The sequence below is a fragment of the Megalopta genalis genome, chromosome 18 (genome assembly GCF_051020955.1).
Source record: "Megalopta genalis isolate 19385.01 chromosome 18, iyMegGena1_principal, whole genome shotgun sequence".
NCBI classification, from domain to species: Eukaryota; Metazoa; Arthropoda; class Insecta; order Hymenoptera; family Halictidae; genus Megalopta; species Megalopta genalis.
The window spans coordinates 1,752,386-1,771,613 of record NC_135030.1 but is presented as its reverse complement, the minus strand read 5'-3'; the positions used below and the strand labels follow the sequence as shown (position 1 = coordinate 1,771,613).

The 19,228-nt window shown below is 33.6% G+C and overlaps 1 protein-coding gene across 6 annotated transcripts in view; it reads left to right on the top strand.

Moving 5' to 3' along the window:
- Window positions 1-19,228, top strand: part of LOC117228487 (dystrophin) — a 654,106-nt gene that overhangs the window by 493,945 nt on the left and 140,933 nt on the right. For all 6 annotated transcript variants that reach the window (XM_076527279.1, XM_076527278.1, XM_076527282.1 and 3 more), the window contains one exon: window positions 1,665-1,831. In XM_076527279.1, coding sequence (XP_076383394.1) covers window positions 1,665-1,831 — 167 coding nt within the window. The remainder of the gene's footprint in view (window positions 1-1,664; window positions 1,832-19,228) is intronic.

Sequence of the window (19,228 nt, the reverse complement as noted above, 5' to 3'; positions counted from 1 at the left end):
TTCGGACGTAATTGAGTTATTTTGAGTTTATTTTTTATTTTATTTTTTAGTTGGTTACTATTCCTATTCTGAATTTTTGTTATATCTTCTTAATAAAGCTCTACATGACCTATATCTACGTAACATTTTTTTCTTACCTTGTGCCATAGAATATACCGACAAAGTTTGAACATTAAAACCTGGGACACCCTGTATTCTGTTGTGGTCCTGGTTTTCACTGGCCCTCGTCCCGTAGCAGTAAACAAATCAAAATCACTGGCTCTTTTTCACTCGGCCGTATCGATCAGCGGATCCGGGATCGAGAGATTAACTACAGAGCAAGGGGACACGGGCCACGGGGTAAAGAGCAGGTGGTGCCATAAACATAAATCATCATAACATGCGGCAGATAGGGCGGCAACCAGCGGGGTGGGGATGGTGGGCGTTATCAATGCTAAACATGCGCATAAAAACTGTCCCGCATGATATGATGCGTGATTCATAGGACAATTAATTCCCGACGATAGAACAGGCACCAGAAGCCTTGCTTCCATGTTCGGCGACATTGTTTCCATGGTTCGTTAAATTCTCTGTTTAGCAATGGCGACGCCCGGAGATTATAATATACAAATAACAAGTACAATGTATATATATATATATACATTGTACTTGTTATTACTAATAATTATTAAGTTATTAAGTTATTAATAACTTAATAATAACTTAATAATAACTTAATAATTATTAAGTTATTAACTAATAATTTCCTCTACATAACCTGTTATATATATATATATATATATATATATATATATATATATATATATATATATATATAACAGGTTATGTATATATGTTGTTATATATATATAACATATAATATATATATATAACAGGTTATGTAGAGGAAATTATTAGATTGCAATTGTTAGTCTAGTTGTAATATCGAGTTTCGTGTTCATCAACAATCAGCCCGAAACTTCCATGAAGCGACCCGATATTTTCGTGAAATCTTATAATTATTCCATAGCACTGAGAAGGTAGTGCACGACCAGTATTTTAAGAGTGATAAAAGAAATGATTACGTTTATAGATATATTTACTTATTAAAAAAAACGTACATCTATGTATTTTATCAAGAAACAAATGCGATGATTCTACATAAAGCCACACGTTTTTTTTAAGTTCATTCATTCGATTAAGATGTGATTCGAATAATTCTTTATTCGAATCAATTATTTTTATTCGATTATTCTATTCGAATCAATTATTTTTATTCGATTATTCTATTCGAATAGGGAATTATTCGTTATAAATTATTTCATTCTATTTACTCGAATAAAGAATCTTTAATATATTTTATGATGAATAACCGAATAATTCTTTATTCGAACAAATAAGATAGGCGACGTTAAACAAATCGAGAGAGAACAAAATAATTCATCATTAATAATTCATAATTGCTATTCGAATAAAACAATCGACTAAACGGAATCGATTCGGATAATTATCTCAGATAAATAAATACGTCTGAAACAATTCGGACGAGGCCGAACCTCTGTAGAATAGCATTCGCATACTTTGACGGCTTACTGTGCATGCAACGGTTTCTCAGCGCAGCCGTTTCGCATGGATCTTTTCAGTGACAACAGACGCTATATTGACGATAAAACGTTCGTTTGCAGCCGGAAGAGAATTGGACGGTGATTCGAGGGGCTACAGAAGCGCGGAGGAGCAGGCACGCGAATTGACGCGCAGCATTCGCCGTGAAGTGAACAAACTTTCGGAGCAGTGGAACGCCCTAATCGAACGTAGCGATGCGTGGAAGCGGAAACTCGACGACACCGCTAACGTGAGTACTTTACCCTTCCTACCACCCCCCTTTCGCCTACACAGAAAGCCACTTACCCTCCGAGCATACTACCCGATATGAATACAAATATTTTGATTCCGTCAAAGGCTGCGGACTACCGCAACCGGTGAACGTCCCGTCGTTTTAGTTCTCCGCGGGGCGATCGCCGACTTCGATAAAATTTCGTTGAAATTCCTGCATCGAACTTTCCAACGACCGCGATTAATATACGTCCATTGCATATGAAATCAATAGCATGTTATACGCTCGAAATGAAATTATTTGTTTCTTCATGGATGGAAAGTTAAGTGACTTCGATTCTCGATGCTTTGTTTTGGATATTTTATCACGATAGAACTGCATTTTTTGTGAGATATTCACATAATAGGAATTCACTGATTCAAATATAATATAATCAGAGTCTACGATTAAATAAGATTCAATCGAATGCTTGTAATTAGATTGCAGATTTTATATTTTTATGGAAAAATCGAGTACTCGCGATTTAAAACAATAGAAAATAATTAGAAATATAAAGATGTCAATATATTAGTTTCGATCCATTAAAATTATTAAAGGACAAGATTATTTATTTAGTTTCTATTTTATGCAATCGATGCGATAACTTTTATGTTGCACAAAAATCAGCAGTCTAATTATAATCAAATTACAAAACAATTATAAACAATATTTAGTAAATTAATTCTTTATTTTACGTCTAACTAAATGTTTTTAGTACTAATTAGAGATAAAGATTGGTGTGCAATTCAAAATAACATACAGAAATACAAGGTATTCATTATTACTAATTCGTGTAACACACAAGTATTAAATTACCTGGTAAATTATTCCAAATCTCATTTGGAAATTGTTTAAGTCCAAGTGTCTTTTAATTAATTAAACACTAATTTTGGCTTCACTTAATGGCTGTATTTATTGCATCGATTTCATCCATGTTTCGGAATCAGTTATTTAGTTTTAGTTCATATAATAGGAGTCCACCGACAATTTTCACTCAAATTTCGTTTTTTCACATACACACACACACACATACATGGAGTTCTGCTGTATACATATATTATCTTATCACCTTGCTCACTTCTCTATTTGCGCGTGACCTTAATTAATAATACAGAAATATTGATTTCTGCCGGACATACACGACCACGACACTCTATGTTTTGGAATTATTTTTGTCAAACGACGATCTTACGAAGCTACGATCGGACAAACGTAATAAAACTCCTGTTGGAAATGCAACAATTGGATTGTGGATTTCTTTGCATCTTTATCATTATAAAGATTTGTTAACGCTAAACCTATCATGGCGGTCAAAATGACCAGTGTTATGTATCTTAAAATTGTTGAAATTATAAAGACTCTTTCATAGAAAATGACACAAAGTCATTTAGTCATTCTTGTAAGTAATTATACAGCAACACATGTTCACGTGTTAGTTAATTTTCGAGCTCGGTAGCTTTGGTATTAAAAAAAAGAAAGATTTAAACTTTCACAGTACGTAATTTCTTTTGTGCTATGTTTCTGTGTGAACAAGAAACATTAAAATTTGCAAGAAAATCCACGGTCTAATATAATTTTCTTTTTTCCAACGTTTACAGTCCATATGAGCCGTTTATTTTGAAAGTGGCATAAGTCACTTTGTTTTTAAGTCGATATATTTGCGTTTTAACACGTTTCAAAATATGGACGCTACTTTAGAGAAGATTTACTTGTATTTGTTGTCTCAGGATACTGATATTTTTCTCAGTATAAATAATTTCGTGTAAACATTAAAAAATCACCACTTTTCATTACGGTAACGTGACTTATGCCACTTTCAAAATAAACGGCTCATATGTAGATTATGCGTGAAAGCATATTCCACCATGTCGATGTGATATCGTTAAAGAAATAAGGAGTGAGAAGATCAGGTGGGAAACAGTCGTTGTACTTAGTGAGTTGTACACGCAACGAAGTTAAAAAGCACTTCCGCCCTCGAACAAAGGGCCCTTTACCCACCATCGTTAAAGTTAACGCGCAACAATCTTGAACTACCTGCTAAACTCAAAATTTTATTCAACAACACTCGAACGCAAGTTTGAATTGCTTTTTCACAGAATTATAGATTCACCAATAATACATGCTAATATCTACAGGATGGAGAAATATTCCAGTCAAGGAGGGGTGTTATTCTATAACGAGCAACTATTCTTTTGTTATTAAACCATTGTTGAACTGAAACATTTTCATACCCTCAAATGTATAGTAAATATTAACACTCGAACGGCGGATATTTTTGATAAAACTATAACTAAGTATGCTTACGCACCGCGGCAAGACTATAAGACACTCCTGAATTTCTAGTGTTTCTTAAAATCACGGACGTGTAGAAAGCTTTTGTATACGAACATATACAGAGTATCCCTTTTGTAGTAACATGTAAAAAAGTTGACCAGTATTCGTGCTGTTTTACAGTAATGGTAACAGTTTATAAGAAAAACGGTTGCTACAAAACTGTAAGGTTGGATTTCCTGTAAAAAATTAACACACAGAATTCTTTTTGTTGTGATAACGTGTATTTGTGTAATAACGTGTATTTCTACCCTTCCTTTTTACTACTTCCAACATTCTTTGCGGTAAAGATTTATACGGTTTCTTAATTGTGTTTTGTTTCAAATTTTTCCACGTATCCTCAATACACCTTTTTAATTCTTCTGTGGTGTTAAATCGCTTTCCTCTCGAGTACACTTTCTCAGCTGGAATTCCCGAACAATTTTCAATAATATTCAAATCCTGCAATCTTGCTGACCACGATAAAATATCTATATTTTTATTTCCGAAATAAGCTCATGTTATTCTTGCAGTACGCACAGTTACGTTATTGCTTAGCTATTTTTTGTGCACACTTCGACAAGTTGTTTATTAACGATGTCCACGTAGGCACGTTCTACTATTCATTTTCACAGAAACAAATTCATTATCCGTCTTTCCACAGCATCCTATAGTTCCCCACGTCATAATACCACCGGAAAAATAATAATTTAGATCATCGGGTACGTCTAAATTAAAACGCTTTTTGTCAGATAAGATTATTTTTTTCCACTTTTTATACCAATGTATCCGATGCTCTGCAAATTCCAATCTGGCTTGTTTATTATTAAATGCTTAAAACCCTTTACTATTCGCTGCACTGTCCCAACACGTGTTTCCACATCGGATTTCGCTGCTATTTGCCACGATGTCATTGTAGAATTCGAAACATATCTTATTTATCACCTTCTCGCACAGTTCTTGATTTTGGACGACCACCGTGGATCTTTTGAACATGTTTTTCTTTAGTTTTTAAATAGTTATGAACTAGAAAACGACTTTTCCATAATATATGAGAAGGAAAAGAGAAAACGCAGGATTTATACTATGAATTCAAATGACCCGAATCAAGTTGATAGATCATTTCTTCTATCTAATTTCGTGCGAGGAGTGCACTTTGCAAATGCACTACAGGTTTTGCGCTCAATATTAATCCACAATATTAGTTAGGTTGAGTTTCATTTGCGTAAGGATAAATTTGACTTGCAAAAGGGTGAATACTTGCGAAGGGGTTAATGTTGACCGCATAACCTGCATGCGTAGAGAAACGCTTGCTAACAACAATAATCCTTTCTTTTTTTTTCTTATTATATTATGAAATAGCGAAACGATTCGCAGTATTTATATTAATAACAATTCATTATTCTCAGCGTTTCGATAACTCCCGAGAAATCCAACAATTCGTGAGAACCAGAAATGTTCGCAGTCCTTGAAATAACGTCTCTCGAAGTCGAAAGCGAACTATTGTTTCAAGATTTAACAAGGTCAAGGGAAAACAATCCTCGACGATAAATCTCAAGGCGTAACGTTCTTCTGGTAAAAATCAAATCTGATTAAACTGCCCATCGTGACGACGGATAAACAAGTTGGCGTAATGTTTGGGGACTTATCGGCGGTATCAGAAGGAAGCGGGTGGTCTCGTTGCGCCGCATCGGTTCAATTCAAGCCCTCGCTCTCGTTGCTCCTGTTCGTCGTATCACTTTATTATTGCCAGTACAATTTTCTCTATCGCTGGGACGTTCCATTTGTCGAAAAGACTTTTTGCCCTGGAGGGAGAACTAGCCCCAGTCCCCGTTGTCCCCTGTATCGGCGAACGCCCGGGAAAAGTCTGGCCGCGGTATAGGCGATTTTTCGCTGGCTTCTTCCGGGAAACGATCCGCTTTCTGGAACTAATGACGACGAAATTCCAACGTTCTGCTCCCTTTGATGCAACAAATTACCTTCGTTTTCGACGAGCTTGCTCCTATCGGTTAGAAAAAAAAATATATATATATATATATATATATATGTATATATGTACATTATTAGCTTTGTCAACGGGGCGGAGCGAGTGATTATCTGCCGGAGAAGATGGATTTTCGATGGATATTTTACAGTTTCCGAGAATACCGATTTTCTTCCGATAAATTTCTGTCTTAAAGGAAGCTGTTTCGGTTCGACGTTAGTTCGTCGCACAACTTAGTGGATAACATTTTTTTCCCTATGTTTTATCGTCAACGTTTCACCAAATCGGAGTGGTTTATCGAATCGAATGAAAACTGGAAGGTTATGATTTAATTCGTATTGTTTATTTATTTTATTATATTTTTATTATATATATAATAATAATATATTAATAATATATAATATTATATATTATATTATATTATATTATTATTATCTATATTATCTATATTATTATTACATTATTTTATATTATAATATTATATATTTTATATATATTATATTATAATAATAATATATATTTATATATATATTATTATATTATATTTTTATTATATATTTGTATTATTATAAGTATTTATTTGCAATATTATAAGTTGTCGTAATTCTTCCTCGGTCGTATCTGTCACACAAGGATGGCAGCAATTTGTAACTAACAAGGAATGATCCCCAACTCGAAAATTCAAAAAATTCTAGGGAGTGGAAATTAATCGCCAAATATTCGGCTATTAAATAGATAAAAATAATAATAAATATTCGACTGATAGAGAGAACGTCTTCATACAAAAGTTACCTTTTTTTGTCCAAATCTATCATATGGTATACGAATAGGATCTATCATTTGTTTATAACTCGTTACCGCGTGTCATATTTGAACAAAAGAAGTAACTTTTGTTCGAAGATCTTTTTCCTTATCTTGCACAGTTTGCGAATCGTAACAATAAAATCAAAAACAGCCGAATACTCGACGGTTAATTTCCACCCCCTAAGGTAAATTTACGGAAGAAAATATATTTTCTTTTGTTGTACTATATTGAACTAAATGAATGTTATTAGTATTTTTAGAATAGAAAAGAATTACGCTCAAATTTCTTATGATAAATTATGAAACTTCTAGTTTCAGTTTCATCGATTCGAAGACATTTTTGTGGAATTGGTATTCGGTACTCTAATTAATTATGTTCGTCACTTTATTCATTTATATTTTCAGCAAATTTTGCTCGAGGTGTTAACTACAAGTTCGAAGAAAGTACGTCGCTCTGTACTATTGTTTTAAAACATTTCTAAAAATTGCACTATGATCAGAGCATCGAACTGAGGAGATCGAAGAAAGTACGTCGCTCTGTACTATTGTTTTAGATCCTTCAAGGAATGTTACCCCACAATTTTTGTTTTTGTTCATACCAGTCCGTGACAAGAATGTCGACGGACTCACGAGTATTTGAAAAATGCATTCTTGGAAAGAATACGTCATTCTTAAACGATGAACAATGTGGTTCCGCAAAGCGTCAGATCGATGTACGGGGATGTATTACCGCGCGACAGGTTCGACATTCACGACACATCGATAATCGCGTTCGATACATCCGCTGGGGACCAGCGTCGACGAAACTGGAAGTGTAAATCGGTTCTACATGGTCGTCGGAGTTTCGCGTCGTGGGTGTAATGTACTTTTTCTGTTCCTCTCGCTCTCTCTCGCTCCCTCTCCCTCTCCCTCCCTCTCCCTCTCTCTCTCTCTCTATCTCTCTCTTCCTCTCCCTCTCTCTCCCTCTCTCTCTCCCTCTCCCTCTCTCCCTGACCCTTTCTCTCTCTCTCCCTTTCTCTCATCCTCTTTTCCTCTCTCTCCCTCTCCCTCTCTCTCATCCTCTTTTCCTCTCTCTCCCTCTCTCTCTCTCCCTCTCCCTCTCTCTCTCCCTCTCTCTCTCCCTCTCCCTCTCTCTCATCCTCTTTTCCTCTCTCCTTCTCCCTTCGTACATTTTTTTCCAGTTTTCTTTTCCCTCGACGCAGGCGAATCCTGATTTCATAAGCGGTTTTACGATTTGCATCTCTCTCTCCCTCTTGACAGGCCGCCTTCGACAGGAGGCATCGCTCGCGGTACAATGGAATTCGTGATGCGTGTACGCAATATCGCCTCCTTTGTGTGCACACGCAGGTATTACGCGATGGCCGATAGTATCGATGCCAGGCGACGTAAAGTCGTTTCATCGCACGCTACGCGATCGTTGCTTGAGGAGAATATTCTCTGCGCGCGGCTCGTGCAACCGTGATCATAGAAACAGAGGATGGCGTTCGGTGCGCTGTAATTACGTTTACGCGGCAAATGTGTGCGAAGCAACGGATGCCAAACGGGAATTCAATGCAAAATACAGTTGTCGGGTACACTGGCTTCCGGTGGAACAAATATTTGTAAACAATACTTGACAAAATCGTTATATTACCCGACAGATTTTCTTTCAATCGACTATCGCGGGCTACAATATTTAACATGTATATGGGAGAAACTTGAAATTCTTCTTTCAGTTTCAACGTGTTATTTGAAATTAACCATCTATAGTAGAAATACGATATATAGTAGAGTATACTATAGTATATATAGTATACTATATAGTTGAGTCTACTATAGTATGTATAGTATATTATATAGTAGAGTCTATTATACTATATATAGTATAGTATACAGTAGAGTCTACTATACTATATATAGTATACTATATAGTAGAGTCTATTATAGTATATACAGTATACTATATAGTAAAGTTTATTATAGTATATATAGTATACTATATAGTAGAGTCTACTATAGTATATATAGTATACTATATAGTAGAGTCTATTATAGTATATATAGTATACTATACAGTAGAGTCTACTATACTATATATAGTATACTATATAGTAGAGTCTATTATAGTATATACAGTATATTATATAGTAAAGTTTATTATAGTATATATAGTATACTATATAGTAGAGTCTACTATAGTATATATAGTATACTATATAGTAGAGTCTATTATAGTATATATAGTATACTATACAGTAGAGTCTACTATAGTATATATAGTATACTATATAGTAGTGTCTACTATAGTATATATAGTATACTATATAGTAGAGACTACTATAGTATATCTCTATAGTAGAAATATGAGCATAAAAAGATTTATTTACCTTAAACCAAAAAATATTGATTGTTGCCTTTAAATCAACAAAGAGATCGAATTTTCTCTTATGACGAAGGAGAAACAGCAAAATAAAGTATTTTTCTACAACATTGTGACTATAAAATATATTAATAATGATAATCATGAATTTACAATATTCTTTATAATAATAATATACATACTATATAATATATTTCATAAATATATAATGATATCGAAGTATAAATATATGTCATAAATAGATATGTGATCTCGAAGTTACACCGACCCGCGCGGACGGTCGAATGCGAAAACCTATAAAAATGTACTATTTTATGTATTCAAAGTTTCACAAATTTCGTTATCACATCTCTGATCTTACACGTTAAAAGCGACTTATTCTATAAAAAATGTCCACCCACTTGCGAGCAAAAGATCGCCTACTTTATATCGGCTTTTCCTAAATTTCAAAACACCATCAGAGCACGAAATGTCTGTTAATTAATTACGAACTCGTTTTTATCGCCTTTGCGTTCATTCCCGATGTCCGAAGTACTTTCACGAAACACAACCCGTAATAATTATCAGGCCGCCCAACAAACCGTGGTCGCAACAAAAGGTCAGGGAGCCGCTTAACCTCGAATTCAACGAATTCGTCGAAGAAGGTAATAACTCCTTTTCAACGGTGCTTAAAATAACATCGAGCTGGCCTGGCCAGAAGGATCCGTCTTAATATAATTCGAGTGGTCCGCGGCGATCTCTAAGCGCGGCTCGCCGTTTCTCCCGGTACAACGGAGAGTCGGTCTCTGTGCACGTAAATGTGTGTAAAACTCATCCTTTGACGAGAGGACCCCGCGTCGGGAAAACGGGAGAGTCACTCGAAACAGCAGCGATCCTTTCTTAGCCGGCCTCGACATGACCACTCCAGCTTTCCCCGCGGGAAAATTAATGCAAATCTTGGCCGATTCCAGGGCGCCGATGAACGCACGACGGCCAGGGAAGTTTTCATCTTAATTGAAACGAAAATGACATTTCCACGATGAGGGATCGCTGGTATATATTCGACCTGTTCTCCCTCTCGACTCCGCGTACTTGTACCGTCACCAAAGGTTTTATATAATTGAAATGGAAAAACTCTCTTTCCGTTCTCCCCGATGAAAGGCGACCGCGCCAAGGGTATTTTAATTAAAGGGATTATACGATTTAACGGCCGAGGAATAGATTCGTAGGCGAGGTCTAACGTCGTCGTCTAAGCGGTCTAAGATAACAAAAAGTGACTCCGACGGTTTCCGGCAACGGTTTCTTTTAATTAGGTCATAATTACTGGTTTGGCGATTAAAAATCATCGTTTGGAAGATCACGTTCGCTTCTCTTTCAAATCAAATTCATCCTTTCGTAGGTCGTGTTCGCTTTCTTCAAATTAATATCGTCCTTTCGCGGGTCATTTTCACCTTCTCTCAAATCAAATACAGTTTTTTGCGAATGAAATTCTCTTTTTTGGATGTCCCAAGACCGAAATATAAATACAGGGTGGGGCATTTTAAACAGGTCACCTGAATAACTCGCTTGTTTTTGAAGATAGGAGAAAATGCATTAGATTATTATGAAGGTCATATATATATATATATATAAAAATTAACGTTTTTTCAAGTTTTATTCTTCAGTCTTTTGTAAATCAAATTCAACAATTTTCAAATACAAATAACCCTTCTACAGATTATAATTGCTCGTCTTGTATGAATTTGTGTTAGTATGAATTTTGTTGTAAATAACTAGAAACAAGTGATTTAATTTGTAAAAGGAGAAATTTGTATCGCAAAAAGATGAATAAGTCTTACAAAAAGGTAAATTTTGTCTGTGAAGAGTTGAATAAGATCTATAAAATGGTTAATTTTTTTAGTGCAAAACCTGCATTATTTTGAGGTACTTTAATAATAACCCGATTAAAGATTTTTCAAAAATTAAATTTTCTGAAAAAGTGTGTTTTTTTGTGAATCCGATTACATATTTCGTTGCAACTGCTATCCACAGATTGTCATAATTATTACATAAATGTGTCTTTAAAATTATCATGACAGAAGAATCATTACAGCAGGTGTAATAGTTTATTACTTATACATATATTATATATACACTATTACTATTACAATTACATATATTACATACAATAATATTCAAAATTTTCGAACAATTTATTCACAGTGGATTTTATTTTATTACAACAGTTTAAGGAAATGATTAAGAAAATTTGGTTTACAAAAAAGTTAAGGTGAATTATATGATATATATATATATTATATTATATGATATATTATATATATTATATTGTTATATTATATATATTATATTATTATATTATATATATTATATTATATATATTATATACTATATTATATATTTTTATTATTAATTTATATTATTTTATATAATATATTATATTGTATTATATTATATTATATTATATTATATGATATGATAAGGTGAATTTGATTTTCCAAAGGATCAATTATATTTTAATAACAGCGACCATAATTTGCAGAAGGATGAATTCGGAATGCAAGACATGTATCTCACGATAATGTTATATTCCGGCTCTTTGAACTAGTAATAGCTCGATGAACACCGGCTCGTCTTCCACAGCCGAATTCATAACTGCATCGCGTGAACACGTTTGTTCACTTTCCCATTTAATTAATTACCTGGCTTTGTCGTAACCGTCGTCGAGGCGAGCTCCGCGCAAAAGGGTGGTCCCGTCGTCGTCTCGTCGCGTCGCGCACCCATCGGAATACTTAGCGCGCGAAATTAACACGCGAGAAACAATCAAAACCGTGCCCGCGATGAATCGTTCTCCGGTATTTAATCACCGGTTCATCGCCGACAATTAATTCAGCACGACAGAACCGAGCCGGCACTCGAGCGAAATCTCAAAAAATGAAACGCCGTGGGAGTTCGGGTGGTGGCGAAACGAAATCGAGGCGTAGCAAGAACACAATGTTTTCGCGGTGGTGGAAGAGCGAGCAATTAAAAGTGCATCGAGGGTCGTCGATCCTTTCACGATCGCTTGATCGATACGATGTATACCGGGAAGATCAAAGTTCCCCGCGCGCGCGATCGGCCGGCTCGCCGCGACCGCGAATGCATAATTCATGAGCGAGACACAATTTAACTTTTAAATTCCAGCTTCCTCGGCTCGCGTCTTAATTATCGACTATCCGGTAATTACGGGCGACACCTTCGTTTGCCCAACTCCTCGCCGCGACTTTATATCAATTTCAATTCGTATCTGTAATTTCGGCTGCCGTCGAGAAGGAAGTGCCAGATCAAGCGGGGACCGTTCAGATTTCTTGGTGTGCATTTTTATTCAACGACGTTCCACGGTATAAGGCATGGCCGCGCATGCTAACGAAGGATTAAATAAAGTCAGCCGGGAAGAATCGATCGTTGGAAGACGTTCGAATCGCGCTAGAGGATCGTTTGATTAATTTTATTCGAGCGCAAATTTTGTTGAAATCGGAGTGTTGCTATATTCTCGGTTCGAACTATTTTTGTTTTGTTAATAAATACCGTGGTCAATATATTTTTCTGTATCGTTAAGCCAAAGTTAGGCACTACTACTGATACTTATAACTACTAATATATAACTACTAATATTTATAATATTAATACAATAAATAAAAATGTAATCTATTACGTAGATTATAAATCCGAATTCTTTTTAAACGAATATTTCATTCAATTACTTATTTTATTCGTTGTAAATTGTTCTATCTATTTATACAAGCGATTCTTTATTCGAATAGAGATTGTAAAATTCATAAAAATCCATAAAAGAATATATCCCAGCAAAGTTATCTAAATAATTTTTTAAAATACGTCTGGATTAATTTGACTATATAAAGCTATGATAGTTTCATAGTTAATTACAACAGTTTTTTATTTAGTCCCCGTTGTCTTATAGAATTATATTTACCTTATGCTTTTTTTCTAAACATTATGGAACCATTAAGGTTGCGAGCTATGTTATCCTTTTCTTGCGTGGCGTGAAATAAAATGGAACTTTGTTTCTTTTTAACTCTACTTGTATCCTCATTTGTAGCTCTATCTCTCGTTTCTACCCTTAATGTGCACTATGTTTTCTATTTCTCTCCTTATTTCTTTCTCTCAAAAAATAATTCATTACACTGCCATGGATACGGAGATAGTTTATTTTAATGAATATAATCGTTTACTGGGACTTTTTCATTGTTTCGCTAACAAAACCACTGCCTTCGTTTTAGCATTTTAGCGCGATGGTTATTTCGGTATTGATTCATTAATTAACGCTTTAAAATAGGAGTAAAATAGGAGTTATATTTTATGAGTCCTGTGTATGGATTTTAACGTGTGTGCGACGTTATAAAAACAAAAACAGGTCTACTCCTCTTCGTAGCGATGAATTTCAGAGTTATATAATATATAACTAATATATACATCATAGAACATAATAATATATAATATATACATAATATATACATCATAGAACATAATAATATATAATATATACATAATATATACATCATATAACAACATAGAGTTATATAATATATAACTATAAATATTTCGTAAAATCTTCGAAAAAGTTTTGTAAATGGTTTTTCGTTACTAAACATCTCTATCTATAAAAACCTGTCAAACTACTTTAATTAATCTTCTGAACCGTTTTCGCAGTTTTCTGTATTCGTACAGAAAACTGATTCTGTAAACTGCATTTTCCATTCTTCTTGCATTAAAATCGTAGAACATCAGTGTGAGTCGCAAATGACCCCGGCACAGATGGCCGCGCTTCAGTCTTAACAGTCATCACGTAACAACGAGAACAAAAATCATACCCATGATTCAATTGAAAGAAGTTTACGCTTTATAATGGCGTAACACACGAATATATTTAAATAACAATCTTTTTTTTGCAAACAGCGATCAATAAAAACCGCGATTAATTTTGTAAAGGCCTTTTAAAAAGAGAAATTTTCCATAGTAAATGTTTTATTATTAGTAATAATTAGACCGAAAATCTTAATGCAAAATAAAAATTGTGTTCGAAACCGGGCAAGAAAAGCTCTTCTTTTCTAGATTAATTTCAGTGATTTGAAAATAACGATTTCTGCTGTTTTAATTATTCATCATCATTCTAATCATGAACGCATGAAATCCGCAGTATTAGTAAGTAGTAGTAATAACAGTACAATAGAATAAATTATTATAAATTATTATTCTAATTATTATTATTATTATTATAAATTTATGAATATTCGTAATAAGTTTTGTAAATGAACGAACATGAATTCTCTCTGATAAACCTACAAGCAATTCGGAGAAAATCTAGCGAAGTTGAATCGAAATAAATATCATTATACTGCTGTGAAATTTTATAGGGAAAAAGATCTTGAGTTTTTATTTATGTATTTATGTATTTATTTTTATGATTACCTTACGATACGTAGAAAAAGAATTCGATTCGATTTTGTTAAAATCCCGACATTCGTAAGCAGAAAGTCTTAGTTTATAATTTGTGCAAGATAAAAAAGTTCGAACATAGGCTTGCGCGTCTTATTCCAGCATCTTTCAAAGTATTCTGAAGTTGTAAGAACGCAAGATTTTTACAACAACAGATCCGCAACAATTCAAGAAGGTAACGTCCGAAACACATTCTCAGAGGAAGCTTCGTGGAACGTTCGCCCTCGCAATAAAATATTTCAGTGGATAGTTGCTACACTATCCCGGATTGTAGCTTTCAACTACGGATGGCACAAGTTACCACCGACAAATGTTAACACAACCTCTAGCGTCCCCATTGGAATTCTGCGCATCTCTCGTGCTTCGTTGTAAACTGTCTTCCAGTTAAATCTGTAAACCCCGAAAATTATTTGGTCTTTCGGCGAGCGTGTTCTTGTTTAACGAAGAGAAGGTGACGCAACGTTACTTGTTTTACAGCACTGGAAAATAGCATCGTTTATCGCACTCCTTACGAATCCCTATTAACCCTTTCACCTTGTCGAAATGAAGCTTGGTCGAAATTCTCTGATTGCATAGGGAAAAGTTTTATATTATTTTTATATTATTATATTATTAAATCTTATATTATTCTTATATTATTATATTATCTTATATTATTCTTATATTATTATATTATCTTATATTATTCTTATATTATTATATTATCTTATATTATTCTTATATTATTATATTATCTTATATTATTAAATATATTGCTCTCATTTTGCGTGGACACTGATGTAGTAATTAACGTGTGAAAAATCGAGCGAAAGATCATGTTCGTTTTGTAGGTCGGTTGTCCTGTAATATGGGTTTTTATCTTACGGTGCAAACAGAAGAAAGATGTTCCCTTTAAAAAGTATTTGTATAGTATATTGTATTAGAGATAAAAAAGAAAACTAATCTGAAGGAAATTCAAATGTTTTAACGGAGGCTTCTAAATATAGCTGTAGGTATTTTAAACCTTCTGTTACACTGATTATAACTGCATACATTATTCTAATGAATATCTATATGCCTACTATCGAACAGATTGCAATTGCCTACTTTATAATAAAAGTTCATTACAATTATATAATATATATAATATAATATAATATAATATAATATAATATAATATAATATAATATAATATAATATAATATAATATAATATAATATAATATAATATAATATAATATATTATATATAATATAATATAATATAATATAATATAATATATTATATATAATAATATATATAATATAGTAGGCATATGTATATATAATAAATTTAACTTCCATCTTCTGTCATACTGATATCGGTGCAAAGATTCTAAAGGTTGATTTATTACTGAATATTATCAGCAGTTATTGACGAGCCATAAACCTCGAAATGTAAAAACGCGCTCAATAAGTCTGCCAAGCAAGTAACTATCTTGCCAACAGAGTACTGCTGTAAATTAAATGCACAGCCTGTTTGTTCAAATGCACATATTATGGGAAATTTTTCGAGCTTAGCGAATAATTAATTATTTAATTCTCTGTACGACAATTTATTTCCAACAATTGTAATTTATTAAGCAACTCGGTAGTCAATAATCAAAACGAAACAATTATTTTTAAAGCGATTAATGTTCTAAATATTCGAATCGACCAATTTAGTTAAAATGAAACAGTTTTTTTTTCTTTAATATCTGCTTTTGCATATATTCGTTTCCTCGAATTAATCACCAAACGAAGTACCATTATTTCAATTAAATGATACTGTAAATGATAATTTTACCACCGACTTACTCGCAGCAGGTGCATAGCGGCGTGTGAAACACGCGAATTCCCTGGCTCATTAATACTTTCAAATGTGAAACTCGTTAAAAACAGCCAGTTCCGCATCAGTAATATTTCGCGAAGCAATCAGAAAAATTATATTAAACTTTGTTCAAAAAGTTCGGGAAGTAAACGGGCATTTGAATGTTAATTAAAAGATAAAAGTTCCCCGGAACACGAGGCGTTCCGAAAAATTTCTAAAAATGAAAATTCGTCCCCGGGGACATTTCATGTAAAAACAGGGCTGCTATGACAGTCGTACATATACTTTCTTTTCTCACAAACGACCGCATTTCTAGGGCGAATGTGTATGCCCCCCTCCCCCCCACCCCGGAGCAAAAAGGTTAACATTGTGCTTCGAAATATTGAAGATCGACCGTCGCAAAAAGCGATTCTCCAAAAAGGAAGAAAAAAAAAAGGGGGGGGGGAAGAAAAATGCGGAGATTAAAACGTTGGGAAGGTGCGTCGAATAGTGTTGCTGTTTGCGCAACCCTCGACTGGTGTTTGCTTGAAAAACAAGCCTGTATTTTTACGAAGAATCAACCTGCTGGATTCCTTTTTCCGAGGTCAGTGCCTCCGCCTCCAGCTGGACTAAAATATCATTGAAAATTCTCTGTACCTGCAAGTGAAGCAGTGTCGAAAGTGAATGGATAAATAATAACGATTTTCGCTGCGAAATGGAAAGAAACACATAAATAACAGAACTTCTGTTATTCCAAGCAATAGAAAATTACGTTTATCGGAACCGTACAATTTTTAAGTAACTTAACACGCTGTCGGTTATTTGTGGAAGACGCGACTTTTGTGATTTTGTGCTTCTAAAATCCATAGTATCACGATTTTTGAGTTTCAAAACGTAAATATTATAAAAAAAGTAGTAAAAAGTAATAAAGAAAGAAAGTAGTAAAGAGAGTAGTAAAAAAGAAATTAAAGTACATATTATATTACGATATTTTCAACATCAGTTTTAGTAGACTCTATTCCCATGATTATTAATTATTAATTTCAGACGGAACTGTGTCGATCGGAGTTAATTTTGGCATTAACTATTTGGTTAATTTAATTTAACGCGGCTAGTTTATTTATTATCAATAACAGCATCGGTAAACTGCAAACAGCTTCATATTGAGATAACAACCGAATACATTCACTGCGGATGCAAATATGCAATATGAACTGTACTATGCAAGATTAATCCGCTAAAGGCGGTTATTGCACCAAATGTTACTATCAATTATCTCTTATTATTATTATTATGAATTATTTGCTTGATTTTCACAAGAACATGTGAAAAAATTGTATACAAAATTACTGAATTATTTGCATCCGCAGATACAGTTAAAATGATCAAAATGAAGTTAGAGACGATTTATAATCAGAATTATTTTGTAATTCTATAGTGAAAATCAGTTTTACAAGACTAATTCTCCTTATCACTATAAATATAGAATGAATACTAAAAAAAAGTGTTTAGGATCGAAAACATTCGACTAAAAACGTACTGATTACAAAACTTTTTGTTTAAATAATGTTCGTCCGCAAAATATTAGCCTCGCATATTTTTGCTAGTATTCAATTTGTTATACCAACATGTTCTTTTATTAAAAAAATAAATTTTAAATATCTAGTAAAACGTATACGATGATATACCTGCACTTCAAGAAATATTTTTATTTACTTATACATGTAGGAAACGTTACTAGAATAAAGGAAAATACGAAAAATGAAAGAAACAAGAAAAACATAGAAGAACAATGCAAAATATATTGATAAAATAAAACTACTTTTACGTAGTTTCATGTTATGACACCAAAATTTTCAAATATTACAATGTAAAATGTATGAAAACAGAATTTCTAAAAATTATACCACATTTTATCAGTTATATCCTTGTTATAAATTCATAATATGCGTAATATAAAATTTTTGAGGTGGCCAGAAATGGTACTAAACGTCAAAACTGGTGTACAAGTGGCCTACAAACAGTGAAAAAAACGTATTATACTATTTCTATACTGTAATCTTTCTTGAATCATTTCGTTACCCTTTTTGCTTTAATTAAATACCAAAGCTAAAAGTATTAAACAATCTCTCTCTATTAAAACTTGTACATTTCTTTCTTGTTAGAAGACTTCAAGAATATCTGATTCGAATTCACGTGAATTCTTAACGTGGCAACAACCGGTAAATCCACCGGATGCGTTTCTAGCAATCTTGGTTTCGCGGGTCACCGTTGACCCCTATGGAATTCAACGTGTTAACAGGTTTCCGGTTGATAAAGTGTGATGCGCTGGATTCCTTTCGGTGTTTCAGCCATACACGAAAGAAAACATTAGGTCTACCGGAAAGTTCTGTCCGTTTTATAATTGAAATATAACACAATTTTCATACATTTAATAATATTTATTGTAGAATATACTTTCCAACGTTACTTATGACTTCTTGCCAGCGTGTGTACATTTAAAAGAAAATGGTTTGTATGTCAACCTTGACACGCAGTAATCAGAACGTCCGCAGTATTTGACTCGCAGTAATAGATACATTACCGCAGTAATATGTGCACAGGATACAGTTTCTTTATCACATTACGCTTTTTAATGAAAT